Source organism: Mastomys coucha, unplaced genomic scaffold, assembly GCF_008632895.1.
Source record: "Mastomys coucha isolate ucsf_1 unplaced genomic scaffold, UCSF_Mcou_1 pScaffold23, whole genome shotgun sequence".
Taxonomy (NCBI): domain Eukaryota; kingdom Metazoa; phylum Chordata; class Mammalia; order Rodentia; family Muridae; genus Mastomys; species Mastomys coucha.
Genome location: NW_022196906.1, coordinates 67372933 through 67397055, shown reverse-complemented (window position 1 = coordinate 67397055; position 24123 = coordinate 67372933). Strand labels below are relative to the sequence as shown.

At 41.5% G+C, this 24123-nt stretch overlaps 1 protein-coding gene across 3 annotated transcripts in view; it reads right to left on the bottom strand.

Annotated features, from left to right (window-relative positions):
- Positions 1 to 24123, bottom strand: part of Nedd4 (NEDD4 E3 ubiquitin protein ligase) — an 84925-nt gene that overhangs the window by 11337 nt on the left and 49465 nt on the right. For all 3 annotated transcript variants that reach the window (XM_031344626.1, XM_031344628.1, XM_031344627.1), the window contains 12 exons: positions 22989 to 23050; positions 21004 to 21103; positions 15775 to 15941; positions 13213 to 13330; positions 12970 to 13134; positions 9411 to 9476; positions 7515 to 7634; positions 6067 to 6144; positions 5757 to 5811; positions 5604 to 5662; positions 4216 to 4281; positions 1179 to 1408 (listed from right to left, as the gene is read on the bottom strand). In XM_031344626.1, coding sequence (XP_031200486.1) covers positions 1179 to 1408; positions 4216 to 4281; positions 5604 to 5662; positions 5757 to 5811; positions 6067 to 6144; positions 7515 to 7634; positions 9411 to 9476; positions 12970 to 13134; positions 13213 to 13330; positions 15775 to 15941; positions 21004 to 21103; positions 22989 to 23050 — 1286 coding nt within the window. The remainder of the gene's footprint in view (positions 1 to 1178; positions 1409 to 4215; positions 4282 to 5603; positions 5663 to 5756; positions 5812 to 6066; positions 6145 to 7514; positions 7635 to 9410; positions 9477 to 12969; positions 13135 to 13212; positions 13331 to 15774; positions 15942 to 21003; positions 21104 to 22988; positions 23051 to 24123) is intronic.

Here is a 24123-nt window from a genome sequence, read left to right as displayed (position 1 = left end):
TTCTGTCAAAAAAAAAAAAACAACTGGATCTGATAATGATCTTAAATTGCCACTTCTGTCAAAAGGTGGAAATAGTCCCAAAGGATACAAAAACAGATAGACAAAAACTATCTTAGTTGTAATGTACAAAGGACAAAGGAAAAAAAAAACAACCTTGCTGCTTGGTATAACATTGCTAGACTTTGAAGACAGGTTGTTGGACAATTTCCTCTGAATTGAATACAAATACTCCCCTTGAAAGACAGACAGAGAAGCTCCTAAGACTCAGGAAGAGCATCTGCTGCTTTTGTAAAAGACCTGCAGTTGAATTTCCAGCACCCACATGGTAAGTAAACCACCTGGAACATCAGCTCCAGTGCCCTCTTCTGGTGTATGAGGGTACTGCATACATGTGGTGCAAGCATACATGCAAGTGAAAACCTAAAGAAGACCCAGGAAATTATCAAATCTTACAAGATTTACAGAGTCCCTCCCCTGCGTTAGGTAAAGCAGCAGCACAGGAGACGAGACTCTGACTAACAGAGCTCCTGTAGTAACACAGGGAGCTTCAGGACAGCCTGTGTGGGGCCTCACCCATGCTGGGAAGGGCATCTCTGTTACCCTTATGAGTCATGCCAGAGTCCCTCACCCACACGTCTGAAAGTACTTCAAGGAAGCCCATTGGTTTGCCACGTTGGGCTCTGGTAAGAATACTAAGATAGTCTGCTCTTGGCACTCTACCTGGGCTGAAGAGAGGTTTGTTTATGTTTCCCAAGGAAATGCCACTTGACATATGCTAAGTGAAATAATCCATAGACTTCAGCCAAGTGTGTGCGTACAGAGGGCTAGGGTGGGCACTCTGGAGGAGGGCCTGCCTATCATGTGCAATCCACAGCACACACAATACACACATGGTTAAAATGGTAATTTTTATGCTCTATACATTATATACAATTTTTATGTTCTATAACACAATGTTTAAAAAGCCATTTCTGAAATATCCCCTTGTGGCTGCAATCACATAGGCCATGCTTTCTAACATGGAACCTAATTTTGGAGACTGTAAATTAGCGCACAGCCATTTGATGTATGTATGTAGGTGTGCAGACATGAGGCTGAATCGTAGCTAATCAGGAGGCCGAGGCAGCAGGACTGCTTAAATCCATTCAACTTGGACCTGATAAGGAAGAGGAACTTACGTTGCAGAATATTCAAACAGGCCGTAGTAAGGATTAAACATTTCCTTTGAGATGAGGAAGAACCACTCTCTGGCAACTCCTCCATAGTCCAGGCCCTTTTCACCATCGAACTCGATCCAGAGCCGTGCCTTGAGAAAGTCAGCTCTCTTCACACCCATAATTCTCCGGTAAGAATCCTCCAGGATGTTTGCACGGCGAAGCTTCATTTCAAATTTGTTTGGAATGTCAGTCTGCAGAGCCAGGGAGAGAGATATGTTTTAAATCAGCCCAGCGTGTTTCCCACACTTCACTAGGTGCCAATAGCCATTTTCCTTCAAGTAAAGTTACCAGGAAAAACCCACTTAGATGTATTGTCCTTTTTCTCCCCACCTTGCTTTAAGAAACAGGGTCCATTTTTGCCATCCAGGTGGCCATTCACTTGCTCAGGCTAACCTAGAACTCAACATCTTCTATATTCAAAATCCCCTCCCACCCCACCCAGTCTGGATTTCTGCCTTCAATGCTCCCTCCACTCACTGCTGGCCACTTGCTATCTGCCTGTTCTTACTCCTGTTCCAGGCCCTGTCCTGAGCTTGAAGGGCTCAATCACTCCAGCCCACAGAAGCAATTTAGGTACTGCATGGTTTTTCCCTGTTGCTCATGAAGGTTAAATAACAGCAGGAGTGGAGAAAAGTGGGCTTTAAAGACTAATTACCAGGTACCTGGGTGAGGTAGAGTCTAGCTCTGGGCCAGACCCTATGTGCAAGAGGGACAGGAAAGAAAACTAAAATCTAGGTGTGGATTGTATGACAGAGTAGGGAAAGAAGGGAAGAGCTGCTAGCACGTCAGATGTGGCTACGTCCTTGAGGGCTGTGCAGTACAGTATGGTGTGGGAATTTAGTCCTGTCAAATTCAAACTAACAGGAGCCATGGAAATGCAAGACTGAGATCTTGGCAGAACAAAGGCAAAAAAGACAGCTGTGAGTGGAGGCCACACTGGGCCCCATTATGGATTCCAGGCAGACTGTTTCAAAACACCACTGATTTATTTATCCGTATTTAAAAGTTGAGTAGTGTGTGTGTACATGCACAGATCAATATGCGTCGTCTTCCTCAATTTCTCAATACTGTTTTCTTCCTTCCGCCCTCCCTCCCCCTTGAGATATGTTCTCACTATGTCGCACTGGAAGGCTTGGAATTCTCTATGTAGACAAAGCTGGCTTTAATCTCAAAGAAATCTGCCTGCTTCTGCCTCCCAAGTCCTAGATAAAGGTGTGCACCACCAGGTCCAAGCTCCCATCTTTTAAAAAACTTGGTATTTTTTTTTTTTTTTTTTTTAAAGATACTGTTTCTCTGTGAAACCCTTCTGGTCCTGGAACTCTCTATGAAGACCAGGCTGGCCTTGAACTCAAAGAGGTCAATATACCCATATTCCTCATCAATTGCTTTAAAATCATAATGCCTAAAAGTAGAAATTTATACACAAAGCTATTGTTTAAGGATACAACCAAAGTTCAGAAGAATTTAAAGGCCTTTGCTATGTAAAAATTTTATTGGGTACTATAATATGAACACTAAAAATAAAAAGTAGTGTTTCATTTTGTTAAATTTGTGAATGAAAAACTCTGGTATCCAACCCACCATTTTGAATCCCTGGAAGTCACCAGCTTAGAACCCAAAAAAGCAAAACCTATCACTGCCACCTAGAGGCCTTGCCTCTAAACTGCAGGGAAAGGAGGAAGGACTAGTCCATGAGGAAGGCATTGAAAATGTTATGTTAGTTATACCAAAGGATGGGCATTTAGTTCTAAACATAATGAAGTTTGGTCATGGGAAAGAGTAAAAACTTATCTGCCAAGCGTAAGGAAATGAGTAACAACACCATCCATCTGCACTGCGTTCACTGTTAACTTAAAAAAAAAGATTTATACACACAGAGTCCTGCCTCCATACCAGAAGAGGGCACCTGATACCTCTACAGATGGTTGTGAGCTACTATGTGGTCGCTGGGAATTGAACTCTGGACCTCTGGAAGAATAGTCAGTGCTCTTAACCTCTGAGCTATCTCTCCAGTCCCAAGGTTAACTTTTAAAATGTGTAGAAATGTGTAGTGCTTAAAGCTGAGAATGGATAGCTATTAACACTTAAGGTACTAAAGGATCCAGAAGTCTGGAACACAATCTAACATAAAACCAGAAAAATCTCCTGAGCACCAATTTACAAAGACCAAAACCAGGAGGGCAGAGGTTGACGCAACTGTCATCATCTTTTTCTAAATTACAAAGACTTCTGAAAAGTACACATGAATATAAGCATGCTATTTAGTAAGTTATCTAAAATATACGAATCCCAGAACTAAAGAGATGGCTCAGCAGTTAAGAGCATGTAGTGGTCATGCAAAGGACTTGAGCTCATCTCACAGATTCACAGACAGCAGCTCACAATCACCTATAGGTACATGGGATATGAGGCCTTGGCAACTTCAGCACTCACACACACAATTAAAATTGTAATTTTTTTTTTGTTTTGTTTTTTCAAGACAAGGTTTCTCTGTGTAGCTCTGGCTGTCCTGGAACTCACTCTGTAGATCAGCCTGGCTTCGAACTCAGAAATCCGCCTGCCTCTGCCTCCCAAGTGCAAGGATTAAAGGCGTGCGCCACCACTGCCCGGCTGTAACTTTGTTTTGTTTTTTGAAAGGTATCACTATGCATCCTTGGTTGCTTATGGAGAGGCATCTACCTCTCTCTACCTCCTAAGTGCTGGGATTAGTGGCATACACCACCATGTCCAGCCCCTAGAAGTAATAATGTTTTAAAAATCACGGGAGCTGAAGAGATGGCTCAGTGGCTAAGAGAACTCGCTTCTCTTGTAAAGGACCCAGATTCAGGCCCGAGGGCGGCTTAACCACCACAACTACTGCTGCAGACCCAGCTTCCTCTTCTGCTCCACAGGCACAAACCAGGCGTGCACGAGGAAAAACACGCTGAATCTTTGAAAAATAATTTAAAATACACACACAACATCATTTTCTATGAGTAGCTGTTATGATGTCACTAACCTGTTTCTTCAGCTTCCTTCTGAAGAACTCGTACTTCCTCTTGTAATCTCTGGAGTAGGGCACTGCCTTTAGTTGAAAACATTTGAAAAATGAAGGAAGTTTAGTTTTTTTTTTATTCCAAATAACATTGTATGATCCCTCTGGATATTGTTGTTTTGTTTTGTTTTTGTTTTTTCAAGACAGGGTTTCTCTGTATAGCCCTGGCTGTCCTGGAACTCACTCTGTAGATCAAGCTGTTCTGGAACTCAGAAATCTGTCTGCCTCTGCCTCCCCAAGTGCTGGGATTAAAGGTGTGTGTAACCACCACCCGGACCCCTGGATATTTTAATGAATATTTATAAAAACAAAGAATATTTGGAAATTAAAGTTTCATATGAAGAAAAGCAAACAGAAAACTTAAAAATTTTTTAAAATTTCTCTTTAAGATAAAATTGCGTTCAGTAGTCTCTGTGGCTGCAATTTTTTTCATGCAATTTCTTTTACCTTTTTTAAAGACAGTATTTCTATGTATCACTGGCTATCACTTGAAATTACAGCGATCCACTTGACTCTGACTTCTGAGATTAACAGAATGTGCCACCATTCTCAGCTCAGGCAAAATAAGTCTTTCAAGTAGAGAAAATTTAGAAACAAAATTTTCCACTTCTGAAAAGGCTCTGAGAATGCCTTCCCCATTAAAGGAAAAATTGAAAAATACACTCTTTGAACTCCCAGGAGTTCTCTCTCTCTCTCTCTCTCTCTCTCTCTCTCTCTCTCTCTCTCTCTCTCTCTCTCTCTCTCTCTGCCTGCCTCTGCCTCCCAAGTGCCGGGATTAAGGCGTGAGCCACCACCACCTTTCTTACTCATTATTTAAAAAGAATACACACTAAGATGCTAGATACTAATCTAAAACAAAACAAAACAAAATACCCATATATCAAATTTTGATTATTTTTTGAATTAAACAAAATCTGAAGAAATGGCAAAAAAGTAGCTATACGACAGAGTTTCCTATAAATTAACACAACTCAAGAACAGTATAACTATGGGACACTAAAGTATTTATACAAAACATCAATAAGGCTTAAATAGTAGGCATTTGCAATGGCTTTGACTAAAAATCTACTACAAGGTATGATCCTGGAGACCGCAGGGAGCCGTCACTCATCCAGCCACAGGTGGGCTCCTCTTCCACTTTAAGATGCTATTAGACTGCCTGGGCTGAGCAGCCTACCACCCATGCGCAACTGTGTCCCAGCCCCAAGTGCTTCTTGCAGTCTGCGGAGCAGAGTAAAAATGGCTTCACACTATCTTTTCAAAGAAAAGAGTAGGCAGTGGGAGAGGTCAGAGAAGGCTATTCCTCTACAGTTCCACCCTGACCCAGAACACCAGGATGTGGGAAGACTCACTGGTCCAGTTATTGCCACGTTCTGCAAGCGAGGATCTTCCCACTGGGTCTTTTTTATATCTAAGAAGGAAAAAAGAAAAGAGATGTTCCTCTTCCTCATGTCCACAACTGAGTACTACAAATTACTGCAATAGAGAACTCATATAGCACATACTGTGATTTATGAAGAAGACTCTCCCATCTGTGTGGGTTCGTTCTTCCCAGCCTGGCTGTAATGAAACATTCATTGCAATTATTTCAGTACCAGGTCTTAGATGTACAGGTTATTTTAAAAAAAAGAAAAAAAAAAAGATAAAAGAAAAAGAAGACTCTCGCATTGGGTACATGCTTAATTTGTACATATCACTTTAAGCAAAAGGCATCAATAATTTAATACCAATGTTAGTTATAGTTGTTAAATAACTCCAACACCCCAAGGTAAAAAATGTCAGAGTTAGTTAGGTGAGCTCAGCAGCAGAACTTACAGGTAAGGGTCCCAGGTCATTGGAGTCAACTGGTATCTTTCCTCTCAGATGAGCAGGAATTTTCGATCTTGGATCATCCTTTGTTTTAGTCATAAATAAAACAACACACACATTTTAAAAATGATAGTCATTATGCTACAGCTGCTTTGTAACACCAATAGACTTTTAAAACACTCTTTGGAGCTGGAGAGACAGCATTTGCCATTAAAGAGTAAGAACAGAATTTGGATTCTAAGAACCCAAGCAAATGCCAGGTAGGCACCATGGTTCACTCTAGTTCTAGCCGAGGATGGCAGAGAGGGGATCCCAGCAAGCTATGTAGGCAGACTAGCTGCAAAGGTAAGTTGTGGGCTTGCGTGACAGCTGCCTCACTGCATTATTAGAAGAGTAGTGGAGGATGACTTCTGGCTCCAACCTCAGGCTTCCACATCCATCCACATGCACGGGCACATGCAGGGAGCATTCGTACACACACATGCATACAAAATATATACACATATACATGAAAATGGAAAAATAATGAAATAAAATTCTTTCATATTTCATTTATACAGTTTGGCTTTTTGAGACAAGAGGTCACAGCCCAGACAGGCACTGGAGTCCTGGTCTTCCAATCACATAGCCTCTTGAGTGCTAGGGCTATAGGCCTGTGCCACCTCATTGAACTTAATCTTTAATTCCTTCCCTTATGACTTATTTCTACTTCTGGAAGATACTGCTGGGAGGACCTACTGATGGGAGAGAATGTCACTTCCCAGTGGGATCAGGACTGATGTGTGAGCTGGGTCCTCTGTAAGAGCAGCAAATGCTCAAACCACTGAGCCAATGCTTCGGCCCCATAATTATAAACTTCTTTCACAGATACTAATCTCCAAGATTAACTTTTAGCAAAATATATGAACAAGTGCCCAGGGAGATGGCTTAGTGGATAAAATGCTTGCCATTAGTGTAAAGAGCAGAGTTAAGATCCACAGCACACATACAAAAAAGCCAGAAGGGCATGGTGAACAGTCTATGATCCTACTGTCTAATAGCTAGAGACCGAATTCTGACAAAACTCCAAATTGAGCAAAAGTCACTGACTAAAATAATAACATGAAGAGCAACTGAAGAATACACAGTGTCAACTCTAGGCCTCCACACAAGTTTTTCATGCATGTGCACACACTCATACACACATATGCACATGTACATATAAACGCACACATACATACACATGTATAGACACATACACACAAAGGCATGCATGCCAAAACTAAACAGCACCATCTCTGAAGGTATAGTCATCCAGGAGCTGGTCACTGCTTTGTTCTTGTCCTCATCAGACTTGATCAGGTAGTAAGGCACGGTGAGCAGTGTAGACTCACGGCCCCCAGGAGAAGGTACTAGAAGCGTGAGGTCTGAGATTACCCAGGGTTGTAAGAAGACAAGCTAACACTGCAGAGTACCTGCATGGTGGGCTTAGACCATGTGGTGGTTTTAGAGTTGTGGTCTACGTAGTATGATCTTCCTCTGTCATCTTGTTTTTCTTCCCAACCTGGTGGTAATCCAGATGAAGTAGGCAAAAGCTAATATGCACAACAACAACAAAAAAACCCTCAATGTTAACCAGGAAGAATTCTTGAAAGAAGTCTCTTGCCTTTCTTCATTGCTAGTGCTGTGAAACAACTCTTGTTTTTATTTTTAATGAAAACCACTCATCAGAAACAGGCAATGGTACGTATTAAATTTAGAATAATGAATCACATTTTAAATCATATTTTAAAATATATTTTAAAAACATAGCAATTCACTTGGGAAGAAAAAGAATAGGCAACGAATATGATAAAACCTGTCAATACCAGGAGCTATATAATTAGGGACACACACACACACATACACACACACACACGCTTGCACACAATCTGATGGGTTAATTGTTAACACTGGCCCACTTTGCTGATGACAAGTTGAGGTTTTGGAAAGGAAACAACTCCTAAGCCACTGCTTCTAAGAAAAGGAGCTAAGATCTAAACCGAGGCATCTTAACCTCGGAAAACACATTTAAGTGCTAGGCAGCAGGGACAGGTGGATCTCTGTGAGTCTGAGGCCAGCCTGATCTACCAAGAAGTTCCAGGACTGCCAGGGGCTATAGAGTGAGACTGTGCTTTTGCTTACACATGCTGTGGTTTAAAAGAGGAGGCCAGACAACATAGGGTGTGGACCCCAAAACAAGATAACAGGGTAGTCCCGTCTTGGCCTCTACAATCTGCTGTCATGTTGACTAAGCCAGTGCTCTTCAAAGTCAGGTGACCCCTCACCCTCAGCACAGGACTGGAAAGAATCCTTTTCTAAGACAGATAAGCCACCATCCTGAGCTGACGCTTCTGGGCCTTGTCACCCCATGCTGTAATCCCAGAGAAGCATAAATCTCAAGTCCTCAAACTGATATATAGAATGTCAGTCAAAGGTGCACTGACTGGTGGCAAGTGAGGAAGGACTTCCAAGAGGAGAAATGGGATGGGCACACTTCAGATGATCGAGTAGAGAATTAGGACTTGAGGATATTCAGGTGTTTGGAAGAGAGCAGACAGGCGCCAAGATGGCAGGTAGCAGGCAAGACAAAGGGGTAGGCCGAAGACAGAGGAGCCTCAGAGCTGAATTCTATTTGAAAAAACATGTGGGACCCGGGATAGAGCTCAGTGGGTGGAATGCTTGTCTAGCTTCCCTAGAACCACACAGGTTTAAGCCCCAGCCAGCACTGTGTAAATCAAGTATGGTGGAATATGCCTGTAATTCTAGCAGGAGGAAAAATAGGCATCCAAGGTTTGGGATAAATGAAGTCCAGTCACAAACAAAATAAAGTGCTTATATGAAGCAGTATGTACTTGGCATGAAAGGGGAGTCAGGAAGAAGAGGTGAGAAGCACTGTGGAAACAGCAGGCCTCTGCTGAATGGGAGCACTGGCAAGGGAGGCACAGGGAGATGAAAATGTCAACATGGCTGCCATATACTGGACCAAATAATGGAGGTCCCTGGCTAAGATAACCCCTACGAAGGGCAGATATGGCTGTTCGGTGCATGTCAGTGCACAGCTACATGCTGTGTATCACATGTGGGGTAGCAGTGGCTCATCACCTCTGAACAGCAGGGACCCAGCTGAGAAGCCCGCCAGCCACCATCACCACATCAGCATGGGGCTTGGTTTACAACAAAGTTCTTTGAGGCTGACTTCCAAGGTTGTGCCCCACATCTTCCCAGTCCCCTGCTGAACAGTCACACTCAGTGCTGTGATATGCAAGAATTAAAAAATTAGCTGAGTTTTATCTTTCATTCTTGGCTGAGGATGGGAGGAGAAAACTCACCACAGGAAGTGTAGGCTGTTCCTCAAAGATACAGGTTTGCAAGCTGCCTCCTCTGCTGGAATGATTCTTGAGGGGAGGAAACAAGGAATACTGTTAGGTTTGCCCTCAGAGCACAGGCAATGGAGTGAGGGAACAGGTGATACAGTAGGAGACAGCATACCGGGAGAATGTGGCTGCTAAAACCTGAAGGGGATGACTTCTCTCTCCATCCTCCACCCCAGTCCTCCCACTTTCTGGTCTTCCATTGTCTACAACTAGACTTGGATCTTCCCTGTGCACACCCTCTCTAACTCATTCCTTCATGCTGTTGTTCCTAGCAAGTTCAAATACGGCTTTTCTTGCTAGACCCAAATAAAATATTTCACCATTTGTCACCTTAATTACTCCAACAGTGACAAGGGCTTCCTGCTTCAAGCTTTATTTCTGCATGTCCCCTTGTTTAACAGCGATAGCCTTCAACAGAATTTCAGCTAAGACTTGGATGTGGAGCACTGAACATTGTGCTTCTGCCCAGAACCTGCCCCTTCCGGACTCACAGCCCACCACTGGGCATTCCACTCCAATGGCTTATTTCCTGGAAATCCATATTCTCTCTTCCCTTCTCCTTGATACACACTAACTCCTTGATAACCACTAACTGAAATATCTTATTTTTGTTACTAAATGATATCAAAATTACAAACACACATACATAAAATCAGAATATCCCAAATTGTACTGCTTATGGTAATACAAATGGTTAAATAATCTAAGTTCATAACAAGAGGAAATGGTGGATACTTTCAGGACAACCTGAAATTTAGTAATTTTTAAAAGGAGTACATTTATATCCATGGAAACTGGTCAATTAGCAAGTGAAAAAAATATAACCAAAAGGGTTGTGTAAGATGACCAAAAAGGAAAGATGGTGTGGCTTGGAGATGAGACACATGCTCTGCACATATAAGGCTATTTCATCCTCATACCCCAGACCACTCAATCCATAAAACACAGAACAGCAACACACACACACTCACTCCATTTAAAATTACAACTATATATAGGGTTTGGAAAAATGGCTAAGCAGTTAAGAGTGCTTGCTGCTTGGAATCAGCACCTATCAGGTGGCTCACGACTACTTGTAATTCCAGCTTCAAGGGATCCGATGTTCCCTCTTCTGAATGCCATGGGCACTACATGCATGTGCCCACGTGCACAAACCCATATACAGATACATACAGACACGCACACATTCATATTAAAATGAAATCTATAAAAAACATTAAAGGTATGTAAGTATATGTGTATGCATGTATCTTTATGAATAGATACATAATGTTTAAGATACTTTATCTAAAGCCATTAATAGTCACTGAAGCAACATAATCTGGAGGTAAGAAGGAAGAACCATTTTTTATTTTGTAGACCTCAATACTGTCTCAGGTTTTAACACATTCATGAAATTGTTGAAGAATATATATATATTTTTTTGAGACAAGAGTTTCTCTGTATAGCCCTGGCTGTCCTGGAACTCACTCTGTAGACCAGGCTGGCCTCAAACTCAGAAATCCGCCTGCCTCTGCCTCCCAAGTGCTGGGATTCAAGTATGCCAACACTGCCTGGCTGAATATTCTAACACGTGATGGTAACTCATACAAGGTCTAAGCATGACAAGGATATACCACTGCATCTGGTTTTTATTTTACACAGGTTCTGGGCATTATACTCAAGGACTTATATTTGCATGGTAAACACTTTTCTAAGTCATTTCCCCATGCCTATTCTGTAAATCTGATGAAATCTTTCCCCAGCCCCCTCAAAAATTAATTAAATAAGCAAATGGGAAAACAGAACAGGCTGTGGAAGAAAGAAAGGAAAGAAGGCAGGTGAAGAGATGACTTGTGGAGAGCTGACCTGATGGACGCGCTCTTAGATAGGACATACAACTATGGATGTAGGTGAAGTTTCTTGAGGAAGGGGCTAGAAGTTAGCAAATAATTGCCCACTGAGGTCCAACACTGAATGCTAGTTCCAATTGCTTGGATCTGAGATGTGGTTTGAATGTGGCTATGAACAAGTAGGAATGGCTGGATTCCATTGACACCTTATTTATGGCAACAGGCAGCTGCAGATTTGGCCCGCATGGCACGGTAATGACCCTGCACTAGAATGAAGTCCTGAGAGATCAAGGTGTTCTGTCCACTTTAGGACAGATGAACTCTCAGTGAGTGAGTGGTTATGGCACTTTGTACCTGGCCAGCCAGAGGAAGTAGTCAGCAACTAAATAATGCAGTGAATGACCAGAGTCAAACAGTTTACTCTGCCTTCTACTAAACATGTCTCGATGATACAGATTATAAAAAGCCAGCAACAGTTTCTCACAGGGGTGGTATATGTTGGGATGCTTGTTTCTGGACCTTGAAGACAGTGAATGAAACAATCTCTCTCCTCATTTAATCAATATGCCTCTGATCTACACATGTGTACAGGTGACATCTGTGATTTTGTTAAAACCTCATAGAGGGAATAGAGATACAGTTAAAGTAGTTGAAAACATGCACTGCTCTTCTATAGGACCCTGATTCAATTCCCAGCACCCACATGGTAGCTCACAACTGTCTACAACTCTCATTTCTGGGGATCTGTCATTTACCTTGGGCCTCTGAGGATATCAAGCATCCGTATGTTACACATACATGCAGTCAAAACACACACACAATCTTTAAAAAAAACAACCCCCCCCATCAACCTCAACTCAAACAATCAAGATTGACAAGTAGCACCAGGCAGTGGTGGTGCAAGCTTTAATCCCAGCACTTGGGAGACAGAGGCAGGCAGATGTCTGAGTTCGAGGCCAGCCTGGTCTATAGAGTGAGTTCCAGGACAGCCAGGGCTACACAGAGAAACCCTGTCTCGAAAAACCAAAAAGATAGCCAAGTACCCTCCACCACTTAGGAGCTAACCAGGCACACACAGGCAGGATCAGGACAAATTCAAGTTGCCTTCTAAATTGTGTCTGAACATAGGAAAAGCAACAACAACAACAAAACCCAAACAAACAAACAAAAAAGAAAAAACAGAAAAGAAAATGAAACAAACCCCCTACCTAATCTGCAAAGTACTACAGTTGTCATGTCCACTCTTCTCTACCCATCGAGCTGTGTCCTCACAGGAGGTGTGAGTTACTAAAGCACACAATTCTCTCCACTTCCTGACAACAGCCAGAGTACTCTCCTGTCTCCCCAACCTCCTTTAAAATTACTCAAGGAATCAAATCCATTGTCCTCCTTGATACCCTCTGACTGACAGTATATGTTCCTTTCTGCTGAAATGTGCAAGAACCACAGTGTCTGGTTTCAGTGTTTCTGGGGGGTTGTAAAGGACAAGAGACCACAGTGTCTATTAGGATTATCCACATTCTGCTCCATAGTGTAAGTGGAAGAGTGAAAGAACCACACTGTAAAGTCCCAACACGTCACCATCGCATGTCACTGAAGAGAAAAGTTTACATAAAACATAGCTGTTAAATTTATGTATGACAAGGAATCACAAAGTCTTGACAAAATCTAAACCATCTTACTGAGCTGGTGACTGGCTGGCTGGTGGCTGGATTTCCATGCACAGCGAGTCTGGCACTGAACTCCTCTGCAAGGTGAGTCTGCACATCTACGTGACCCGATGGAGGTGACTGGACAGCCTGACCACCATACTCGGTGTTCTCTTCTTCTCGTACGATTTCCCAATTCTAAAAAGAGCAGAATCCACACTCATCCACTGCATAATATGTACTGGAAATGGGAACAAGAGAAGGAAGGGTTCCTACCTCGGGAGACTCTCGGCTGTCAAGGTTATCCACGTCCTCCGATATCTGCCGCCTAGTGGTAAATGCTCGCTGGGCCTGCAGCTGAATATCATCGTTGTCTTCATCTGTGAGGTCATCACTAGGGCAGAAGTGTAAGAAGGTATCACCCTTGCCTTGCTACAGTTAAAATCATAATCAATGAGTGTGATTACTAAATGCTTCGATTGAATTAACGAGTTTTGGTCAAAAGCTATTTTGGTATCCTGACCATACCGTCAATACTTTGGTCTAGAAGATTAGGGCAGAAGAGAATGTATATTTGATGTAGAAATCTCATGCAAATGTGTTAATAGCTGAAGCTTAGTTCATCACTGTGCCTAGTTAGATCCTTATGCTACGATAAAACACTGACCAAGAGCAACCCACGGAGGAAAAGTTTTATTTTATTTTACAGGCTCCAGTCATCACAAACGGCAAGAATCTGGAGGCAGAAACAGAAGCAGAGGACATGGAGAGGTGCTAATGGCCTGATTCCCAATGGCCTACTCAGCCTGCTTCCTCATACAACCCAGAACCACTTGCCCAGGATTGCCTCGGCCCACAATTAGTTGTACCCTTTCACATTAATGATCAACCCAGAAAATGCCCATCAGACAATTTCTCAACTAAGGTTCCTCTTCCCAGCTGAGAAAACTAATGGGCACAAATAATGTTTGTCATGAAACTTGTTTACTATTACTGTACCATGTTAGCTTGAGATGGAAACCCAAGGCATTTCAACAGTCACACGAGACCTCATGAATGGATTAACTGGTGGGCTTGGTCTTAGGAGGGAGTCATACTCCCCAAGCAGACATGCAGAAGGGGAGTGGCAGGCAGTGCAAGCACCCTACCACGGAAAGTTTAATAGATTAGAGATCTAAAGTCAGGAAAAGTACAAACCTTAGGCATGTCTGAGATATACTACTATCCCAGTTATTTCTGTCTAATATAAAGAGGCAATCAAATTGGTAATTTTATTTACAGGTTAGGTAACAAAAATGTTAAATAAAAAATATATAAATATTTAAGTATTTATATATTTATGTGGAGGTCAGAAACCTACTTGCAGGGATTAGGTCTCCACTTTTTTTTTTTTTTTTTCCGAGACAGGGTTTCTCTTTGTAGCCTTGGCTGTCCTGGAACTCACTCTGTAGCCCAGGCTGGCCTCAAACTCAGAAATCTACCTGCCTCTGCCTCCCAAGTGCTGGGATTAAAGGTGTGTGCCACACACTGCCCAGCTTAGGTCTCCATTTTTATCTTGTTAGTTTGGGGAAATCAAGCTCACTGAACCATCTTAACGTCCCCCAAAATATTAATTTGTTTGATGTCATATTAGGCCAAGATAATTTAGGAAATCAGTTCTTTTAAAATATAATTTTTGCCGTAGTGGTGACATATACCTTTAATTACACCAATTAGGAGGTAGAAGTAGGTGGATCTCTTTGAGTCTGAGGCCAGGCTGGTCTACAGGGCTAGTTCTAGAACAACTAGGGATCTGATACACAGAGAAATCATGTATCAAAAAAACAAAAACAACAACAACAACAACAACAACACACACACACACACACACACACACACACACACACACACACACACAATTTTTAAGGTGACACAGGAAAAATTGAACATCCTGGGGCTGAAGAGACATCTCAGCAGTTAAGAATACTGGCTCCTGTTTCAGGAGGCCAAGCACTTTCCTAGTGAACTAAACCTCTAACCCCAGATGAGATCATGACAGTTTTATACTAAAAAAGCCACTGAGGAGGTATCAGCTGGAACATATCAAAGATTATTCCGACTTGCCTCTGCATGTGGGAAGATCTGTGTCTACCATCAGAATTAGAGAAGAGCATTAGGAAAGGACCTATTAGTGGCTCCTCTACGAGTTAGAAATAATTTCTACTTTAAAAATGAAGAGCCAGGTTGTGGTCCAGTGAGAAAGAACTTGCTTAGCAGGAATGAGGGACTGGCTCCAAACTCTAGCAGCACAAAAACACTGCAGAAAGTTAAGAGTCACCTCGAACTTCTGATCCTCCTGCCTCCACCTCTCAAGTACAGGGAGTACAGGAGCATACCACTATGTGCCATCTAATGTGGTGCTGGGGCCAGAACTCAGTTCTCCTACACACAAGTGCTCTACCAAGTGAGCCACAGCTCTAGCCTCATATAATTTTTCAAGATATGTTTTGGTTTTTACTACATTGACTGATTGATTAGTGTGTGTATAGGTACGAGCATGGCACGGCACGTATGAAGTGGTTAGAAAACGGCTTTTGATAATTGGTTCTTTCTTTCCACTATGTGGGACTTGGGGATCTGGCTGGGTGGCAAGGGTTCTTCATACACCAAGCCATTTTCCTGGCCTCCAAATATTTTTAAATGATATCAAATCATTTTTTAAAAATCTCAGCTAAGATAGAAGTTTTTCAATGGTGGTTAGCCTATAATTTAGGGATTCCCTATACCACTATAAGCCAACCCTAGACACTGCATTAACATGCCAAGTAGCAGGAAAAATCTATGCAGACTGGCACATACTCAGGGCTTGGTCTTTTCCACTGTGTTCTTCTAGATTCATGGTTTACGTAGTAGGTCCTTCCAAGGACATCCTGCCTCTCTTCCCATCCTGGAGGTAGGGGAGATGGTTCTGGTGGATGCTGCAAATGGGTGGCAGCATCTGGTTGGTCCAAAACAACCCAGCCAGGCTGAAAAACAGAAGAGAAGCAATTAACTTGATACTTGACTGAAAAAATTATGGACAACAAAAACCAAACCCTTTAAATAACTGAACAAGGATGTGACACTGGAGGGTGCTGAGGAAATGAGGAACAAAACTGATGTCAGTCATCCCATCTCCCACTGAAAAACTTCTATGGTAGAAACAAACACTAGAGATTTGAAAAAGTTCTCTGCTGAGGTCAAACCCAAGAAGCCCAACAGAGACCGTGAGAGTGACTGAGAAAAAGTCACTACTGGATGTGTGTGTGTGACAGACACACCACTCTGATACTGGAGTCTGCATTTTATTTATTTTTTATTTATTTATTTTTTATTTTTTGGATTTTTTCCAGACAGGGTTTCTCTGTATATCCCTGGCTGTCCTGGAACTCACTCTGTAGACCAGGCTGGCCTCAAACTCAGAAATCCTCCTGCCTCTGCCTCCCAAGTGCTGAGATTAAAGGCACGTGCCACCACTGCCCAGCTGAGTCTGCATTTTATATTTCTCCCCTAGATGCAGAAAAAGCATTATGGCCATGCCATAAGAGTCAAACAAGGAATTTTAAAAGAAATGTACAGGAATTTGGGGCTTTAAAGAGATAATATGCATAAAGAGCTAAGGTAGTTTAAAAGGAAGGAATTAAGTAGAAAAGGTATTGAGTATTAAAATGCTTTCATATTAAAAACCTTGTTGTTACAAGTTATTAAGTGATTAAGTTATTCAGTGCTTAAGCACATACTATTCTTGAGGAGGACCTGAGTTTGATTCCCAGAACCCCTATCAGGTGGCTAACAACCTCCTGTAACTCTAGTTCCAGGGGATCTGACATCTCTGGGCTTCGTAGGTACATGCACTCACGTGTACAAACACACACACAGACATACACACACACACCTAGCATCACACACACACCTCGCATGCATAAACTCCTGCATTCTATCTGGACATCACATATACCAGGCAGGAGGCATCTTCCCAGGCCAAATCTGTCAAAATTCTGATAAAAGTATTATGTTAGATTTTTTTAAATAAGAGCTAATTCTCAAGTTCAAGTAGAAACACAAACAAGTCATAACCAACATCATTCTAAGAGAGAAGAGATGTGTGTAGAAGTCTTGTCAGAGAAAACAGTCAAGGTCTAAGCCATACACACACAGCTCAGAAGAACAGACTAGAAAACAGACAAAGAACAAAACTCAGAGGAACTCAGCATTCAACACACACATTTTAAATCTGTGGGGGAATGGGAAGATTATTTAGAGAATAGGATTAAAGGCGTGAGCCACCACTGCCTGGCCTGTTTTCCTTTCATGTACAACAATAATAATGTGCCTCCTTATAAAAGAAACTCCAATTCTGTGTACAGTAAAACTGCATCTCCCAGGACTTGGTCTCAGAAGGCATGATCTGAGTTTGTTACAGTCCTCTGATAGACTGTTAACCTCAAGATTTCCTTTCTCAATTATTCATTTATTTATTCTTATGTGCTTAGATGTTATGCCTGTATGTATACCTGTGCATAACATGCAATGGAGTGTCGGCAGATGGCAGAAAGCATTGTGTCCGAGGAAACTGCAGTTACAAATGGTTGTGAGTTACCATGTGGGTGCTGGGAACTAAATCTGAGACCTCTAGAAAAGCATCCAGTGCTCTTAACCATTGAGCCACCTCGCCAGCACAGAGATTTCTTTATTGAATGTGGCCAATGACTACTTTGATCTCAGATTAATAAAGTCTATCAGTAAAAAGGAATTTATTAAGGAGAATAAAAGGAAAAAGACACAAGAAGGGGGACTACAGAGAAAAAAGTGATGGGGAGGGGGAGGGAGCTGAAGGAAAAGGGGCAGTGATCAAGGTCCATTCATGCACGGAGGGACACGTGAGAAGGAAAGCAACCTTGTAGGATTCGAGACATGAACAAGAAAGACTGTTTAAAAAAGGATCCCATTGCTGAACATGAAAACAAAACACTGGAGTGACGGCTCAGCAGTTAGGAGAACTTGCCCTTCAATTTCCAGCACTCAGACCAAGTAACTCACCAGTGCCTCAAAGCCCAGTGCCAGGAGGGCTAATGCCCTTTGGCCTCCACGGGCACCTGCATGCATGCCATGTATGTGGAGGTCAGAGGACCTATTTTTGGAGTTGGTTCTTTCCTTCTCCTTTTCTATGCAGGGCTCCTTCTTGCTTCTTCTGGGCACTGAGTTAGCTGCCCCCTAGGCTTCATCTTGCTGAGGAATACGATCAAGTGGGTGGAGAGCTCAAGTTTGGGGCCTTATTAGGCTTTTGCCCACTAAGCCATTTTCCTGGCCCAAGAGTATTTCTTTGAAAATGTATATTACTTTTTAAAATATCTGCTTTAATGTTGACCATGTAAATTCAGTAAGAAAAATGAAAAAAAAAAAAAAGTAACTTAATTTAGGGCTTTAGAAAATGAACTGATTTCAAATTTGAGAAAACACAACTATACCCCAAACACTACTGGGAAAGAACATTTCCTGCCTTCTCTAAGAAATATGAATTATCTATTTTCCTCATAAAATAATTTTCTATAAGACAAGCAATCCAAATTACTAGTCTTAAAGCCAATATGCAAATACCTACAATTTAATGGAGTCAGAAGGGCCACAAAGCAAGTATAAAGTGCTTAGACAAACATTTTACCCTAATCTTGTAGAATGCATACAGCTCACCCTATGGTGGCAAACAACATAAAAACGTTACACAAAGCTAATCAGAGCCACACTATACTCAGAAATGTAAGCCACCCAGAGCTCGCCGCCCTCCAAAATTACAATTTTTTTTTATCTTTTCAAATAGCAGAATTTTAAATATTTAGTCACAAACTATATATCAAAGGATCAGGCAAGATTTCTCTGGTCTCTCGCTGCCCAGAAGATAAATAAGCACATTCGTGTGTCTGAATTCCTCGGTCTTCTCATAAATAAACGACACACTTACTACATCTCTTGAAATTATAAGGTGGCCTCTGAAGGAATTCAAACATTGCAATGGGAGGCCAAAGCATGAAGCAAGGCCAGTTTACACGACAGAGGCAAACCGTGAATGAGGTGCCTGTGAGCCATGTGCAAGCAAAGCCCGGATCAAATTCCCAGGGAATGAAAGGCTGCTAAACTTAAAAGTCTCCAGGAAAGTCTTTTCTTTCCTTATTCATAGCAAAGTATTCATTTTAAACAGAGGTTCAAAGGCAAGATTCCCATCTGTGTGACAATGCCATAGACATTTGTACCCACTAAAATCTCTTTAAATGTGGGCCAATGAGATGGCTACAGGTTAAAGGCACTGTGAAAGTGGACCTCACTCACAGTGGAAGGAAAGAACAACGTGACTTCTACAGTGTTCTATGGAACACCTGTGCCCACGAACACACACCCACGTACAGAGTGCACGGAGTACACAGAGGAAGTAAAGAATGAATGTGAACAGGGGCTGGAAAGATGGTAGGTAAGACCACTCACTGTTCTTCTAGAGGAGCTGGGTTCAATTCCAGCACTCACACAGCACCTCTGACCTCATGAGCACCGAGCACACACACACCTAACATAAATACCCAAATAAAACGAACAAACAAAATTATAAAGAGAAAACAAATGTATCTTTTGAAAATTAAAAATAAAGACATACAGATCAGCAGAAAAGGTAATCAATCAGGTGGATGTATAAATAAAGATGTACAAATAAAGAGAGAGTAGGTGACAAGCTTCAGTCACCAATGAGGCGGTCATCTATATTCTATGATTTAAGGAAAAAACAAATTTCTACTCTCAGACATTTCTCTACAAAGCAAAATCTCACTAACACATAAAATACAAAAAGCTTTGCTAATTCACTTCCTATTCAAGGCATCCAGGCACATGAAGCTAGAACCTATACCTCAGGGAGGTCCCTTGGTTTCATAGCTCTCTCATGGAGATCGGAGCAAACCCTCAACCAAATAGAGAAGAGCCTGTGAAGAACGCACACACAACAAAGAACCTTCCAGAACAATCAAGTTGGAAGAACACTTGAACACACACACACACACACAGAGTGTGGTAGAGTAAATGGTTATATCTTTTGATAAACTGTCTCTAAGGATCACAAAGGGATCCCCGTTTGTATTTTTAAAGCTAGGGAAGAAACCCTAAAGGTGACCTGTTGCAGTCCTACTCCCTCACTAGCAGATCAGAGGTCACATGGCTGTGGGAAGCATAGCTTGCCCCAAAGGCTCAGCTATCAAGGCCCAAGCCACCCTGATATTTTCCCTCCATGAACCCAGATGTGTGGTTCTGTTCAGGCACCTGGTTTGACTCTTTGTTAATTCTATCATTGGTGAAAACCATGAACTAGCACTTACTTCAAATAAACATGACAAGAAAAGCAAAATGAATTACACATCCTGAAAGTTTCTTTTATACTAATATAATTACTATACAGTAACAAATTAGAGCAACTTTAACATAGTTAGATGTCTACAGACTTAGCTTTATAAACATCTATTTCCTTCCTTCCTTCAATCCTTCCTTCCTTTGATCCTTCCTTCCTTCGATCCTTCCTTCCTTTTTGGCTTTTCGAGACAGGGTTTTTCTGTGTAGCCCTGGCTGTCCTGGAATTCACTTTGTAGAGAGACCAAGCTGGCCTCAAACTCAGAAATTTACCTGCTTCTGCCTCCCAAGTGCTGGGACTAAAGGTGTGCACCACCACTGCCCAGCTTTTTTTTTTTAAACACCTATTTTCTTATTGTAAAATAGACTAGGACATGGTTTTTCGGGGAAAAAAAAAAAACACCCAAAACTAAAGACAATGATGTAATTATAATAAATACCTGCATTGATAAATACTGCTCCTATTTCTACCTTTAAGTCTACTAATAACAACCACTCTATAGAAATATTGTCAGAGGAAAGAGTGCTTAAGGAACGTTTGGTCAAATCAAAATCCTGGTGATTTTTACTGCGTGTATTAGTTTCCCTGAACAGGGCGTTTTTCTACCAAGTATGTAGAAATGTACCAGATAGCCCTGTTTCAGCAAACATTCCCGGGAATCTTACCTCTAACTCCTCAGCCTGGTCTGCGTTTTCATCATCTGAGCCATTTTTAGGTAAGTAAGTCATTTTTAATCTCAGATAACCTTTAACTCTTGATTTGTGGCTGTGGAAAAGACAACAATTATTCATGAAACTTCAACACCAAGAACAAAGGATTTATTTGCTGAGTTTACAGAAAGCCTGCTGGTTCTGAGGGGATCACTGGGGCGGGGTGTCAAAGTCAAGTATCTATAAAGATGGAAATACTCAGAGAAGAGAACAAGAGGTAAGAAACTGGAGAGGAATCGGGGAAAGAGGAGGGGAAGAAGACAGGAGGGAGGAAGGGAGGCTATGACTGGACAGGACAGAGGAGTAGGGGACAATTGAGTGAAGGATCAGCTGGGCTCCAAGCTGCTTTCCAGTCTGCAGCACAGTCGCTGTCTTTACAGAGTTTATAGCAATTGGAGGAACAGCTAGCAGGACAAGCAAAACAGAGGGAAAATATTTGCTTAGCTATTCTTCGTATGAACATAGTGCAATCAGTCCAAAACTAGAAGAAAAAAGATTCAACTCCTAGACTTCTACAGGAATACAGGACTTACCTCACAGGAAGAATAAGTAGCAACAAACAGCCACATTTTGCTTCTTTATGTTGTTTCAATATTTATATTACAAGAGTAGGTAGGTTAAAGCAGCCATTTTAAATGAAAAAGATTTAAGTGACCAGAATACACTCTTCAATGCACTTTTTTGTTTGAAAGAATAAAGTAAATGCTATGGTTTTCCCAGGTGGGTTACTTGGACTTGTGATAATTAATCATATATTCTAAATTGATTTTACTTGGCCAAATGACACAAAAGACCAAAAGGAGTTTCATTTAGAACTTAAAATATTAAATTTGGAGGACTGGAGAGCCAGCTCAGCGGTTAAGAGCACTTTCTATATTTGCAGAAGATCCAGGTTCCGTTCCCACTACCCACAGGGCAGCTCACATATATGGCTGTAACTACCGTTCCAGTGGATCAGATACACTCTTCTGACCTCCTACCACCAAATGCATGTGTTTCGAAGACATGCACTCAGGTAAAACACTCATATACATAAATAAAGTGAGTAGGTTCTTTTAAAAATTTTTAGTTAAAAAAAGGAACTAAGTAACTCAGTCCAGGAAAATGGAGTCGCAAGTGCACTAACTAGGTTTAAATTTTATTCACTATTCATGCTATTTCCTCTATATGAATCTTCTAAAATAGTTTTGAAATTAAATTTTGCAAAATACGCTTAAATATTTTCTGATTTTGTTTTTATACATATAAAGTTGGACATTTGCTTTAAATGAAATACAGATATTAGATAAATATAAATAAATAGGGGGACAAAATCATTCCTAATTTTTGTGTCTATTTCAGAATTTTATTTGCAATGTGAACAAAGTACACTGCTTAAAGATAAGTATGTGATTCTGTGTGTACTGTATGTATGTGTGCATGTGTGTCCACGGACACCAGGAGGGCAGAAGATCCCCCGAGGCTGCAGTTGTGAGCCACACAACATGGGTGTTGGGTCCACTGAAAGAGTAGCAAAATACATCTAACATCTGAGCCATGACTTCCAGCTACCTCAGTGTATTTTAAAATCTGAAATAACCAAAGCTTTTAAAATAAATAATACAATATATTTAAATAGCTTATTTATAGGGTGTTTAAATCTTGTATTTTTACAGAGGAGAATAAAGGTTTACTGAAGACACAAATGTATAGTATGTGCATGCCATGTACAGCTGGAGGGATGGCTGAATGGTTTAGGAGCACTGGCTGCTCTTGCAGAGGACCTACATACAATTCTTAGCAGCCACATGGCAGTCCCAAGGAATCTGACACCTTCTCTTGACCTCCTTGGAAACTGTAATATGTGGTGCATACTCAGGTAGACACTAATATACATAAAATAAAAATAAAATGCAAAAAAAATTAAGCTTAATACAGTATAATCTTACATATTTACTGACCTTCTTGGATGAAGAACAAAATCCTTAAATGTATATGGTCTCTCCATTCTTGGGTTTTCAGTCTAAAATGAGAAAGGGGGTTAAGTACTTTGGAGAGCTTTTATGAACTATAATGAAAGACATACTGAAGAATGAGAAAAGGAAGGTTTAACTTGTGAAAAGGATCAGCTGGTAACCACATGGCTGTTGCTTCTTGCATGGGAGGAATTCCAGCAAGAACCAGAACTAAAGGGGAAACCAGTAGAGGGGATGAAGTGGGAGGGAGTTAGGGGGGTAGACTAAGATGTGGGAGCAGGCAGAAGCCAGTCACTAGAGGACAATACAGTATGGGCAGGAACATGGGATATGTACAATGTCAGCAACTTGACTCGATTAAAGTATAGAGAGAATTCTAGAACAAAAACATCAAGAGCCTGGAAAGTAAGAGCAGGTCATATAATCACAAAAGCCTAAGATCACTAAACGCTGCACAGGGTCAGGAGCCTCCAACGCTGAGAGTGCAGGAGGCCAACTTCCCTTGTCAACCATCTGTTTTGCGTTACTTCTCTACTTCTTTGCATTAGCTACTCTCTGTGCCTTGAAACTTATCTACTTATATGAAAGTTCTCACTATAAAGCCAGGCTGGCCTCAATGTTGTAATCCCCCTATCTTAGCTTCCCAAGTATCAGGATTACATGGAAGAAATATACACAATAAGAAGCTATTTCCTTAAAATTTTTTTGATTTTATTTCTTTGGTTCTTTTCCACTCTGTCTTCTGACTTTCTTTTGACCCACCCATGTTGAGTAAGGTTTTCCACCTGGTCCTTCATCTCATTTGGACACCGAGAACCCTCAACCCCTCCTGTTTCTTTTCCCTACACAATTTTCTTATATGCTGCTATTAATTGCCTATTTTCAACTTTCAAATATGGCCAAAATGTGTACTGCATGTGTACAGGATCCATCAGAAGCCTGAAGAGGGCCCCGAATCCCATGCAACTGAAGTTTCTGTTGGCTGTGAGCTGTCAAGTGTCCTCTGCTCAGTCAGTCCCCTGAAGCACTGAGCCACCTATGAAAGCCCCCAATGACATCTGATTTTGAAAGGCTACCTAAGCCTCTCCCCCGCTGCATTTCCAACTCCACTCTCAGGAGT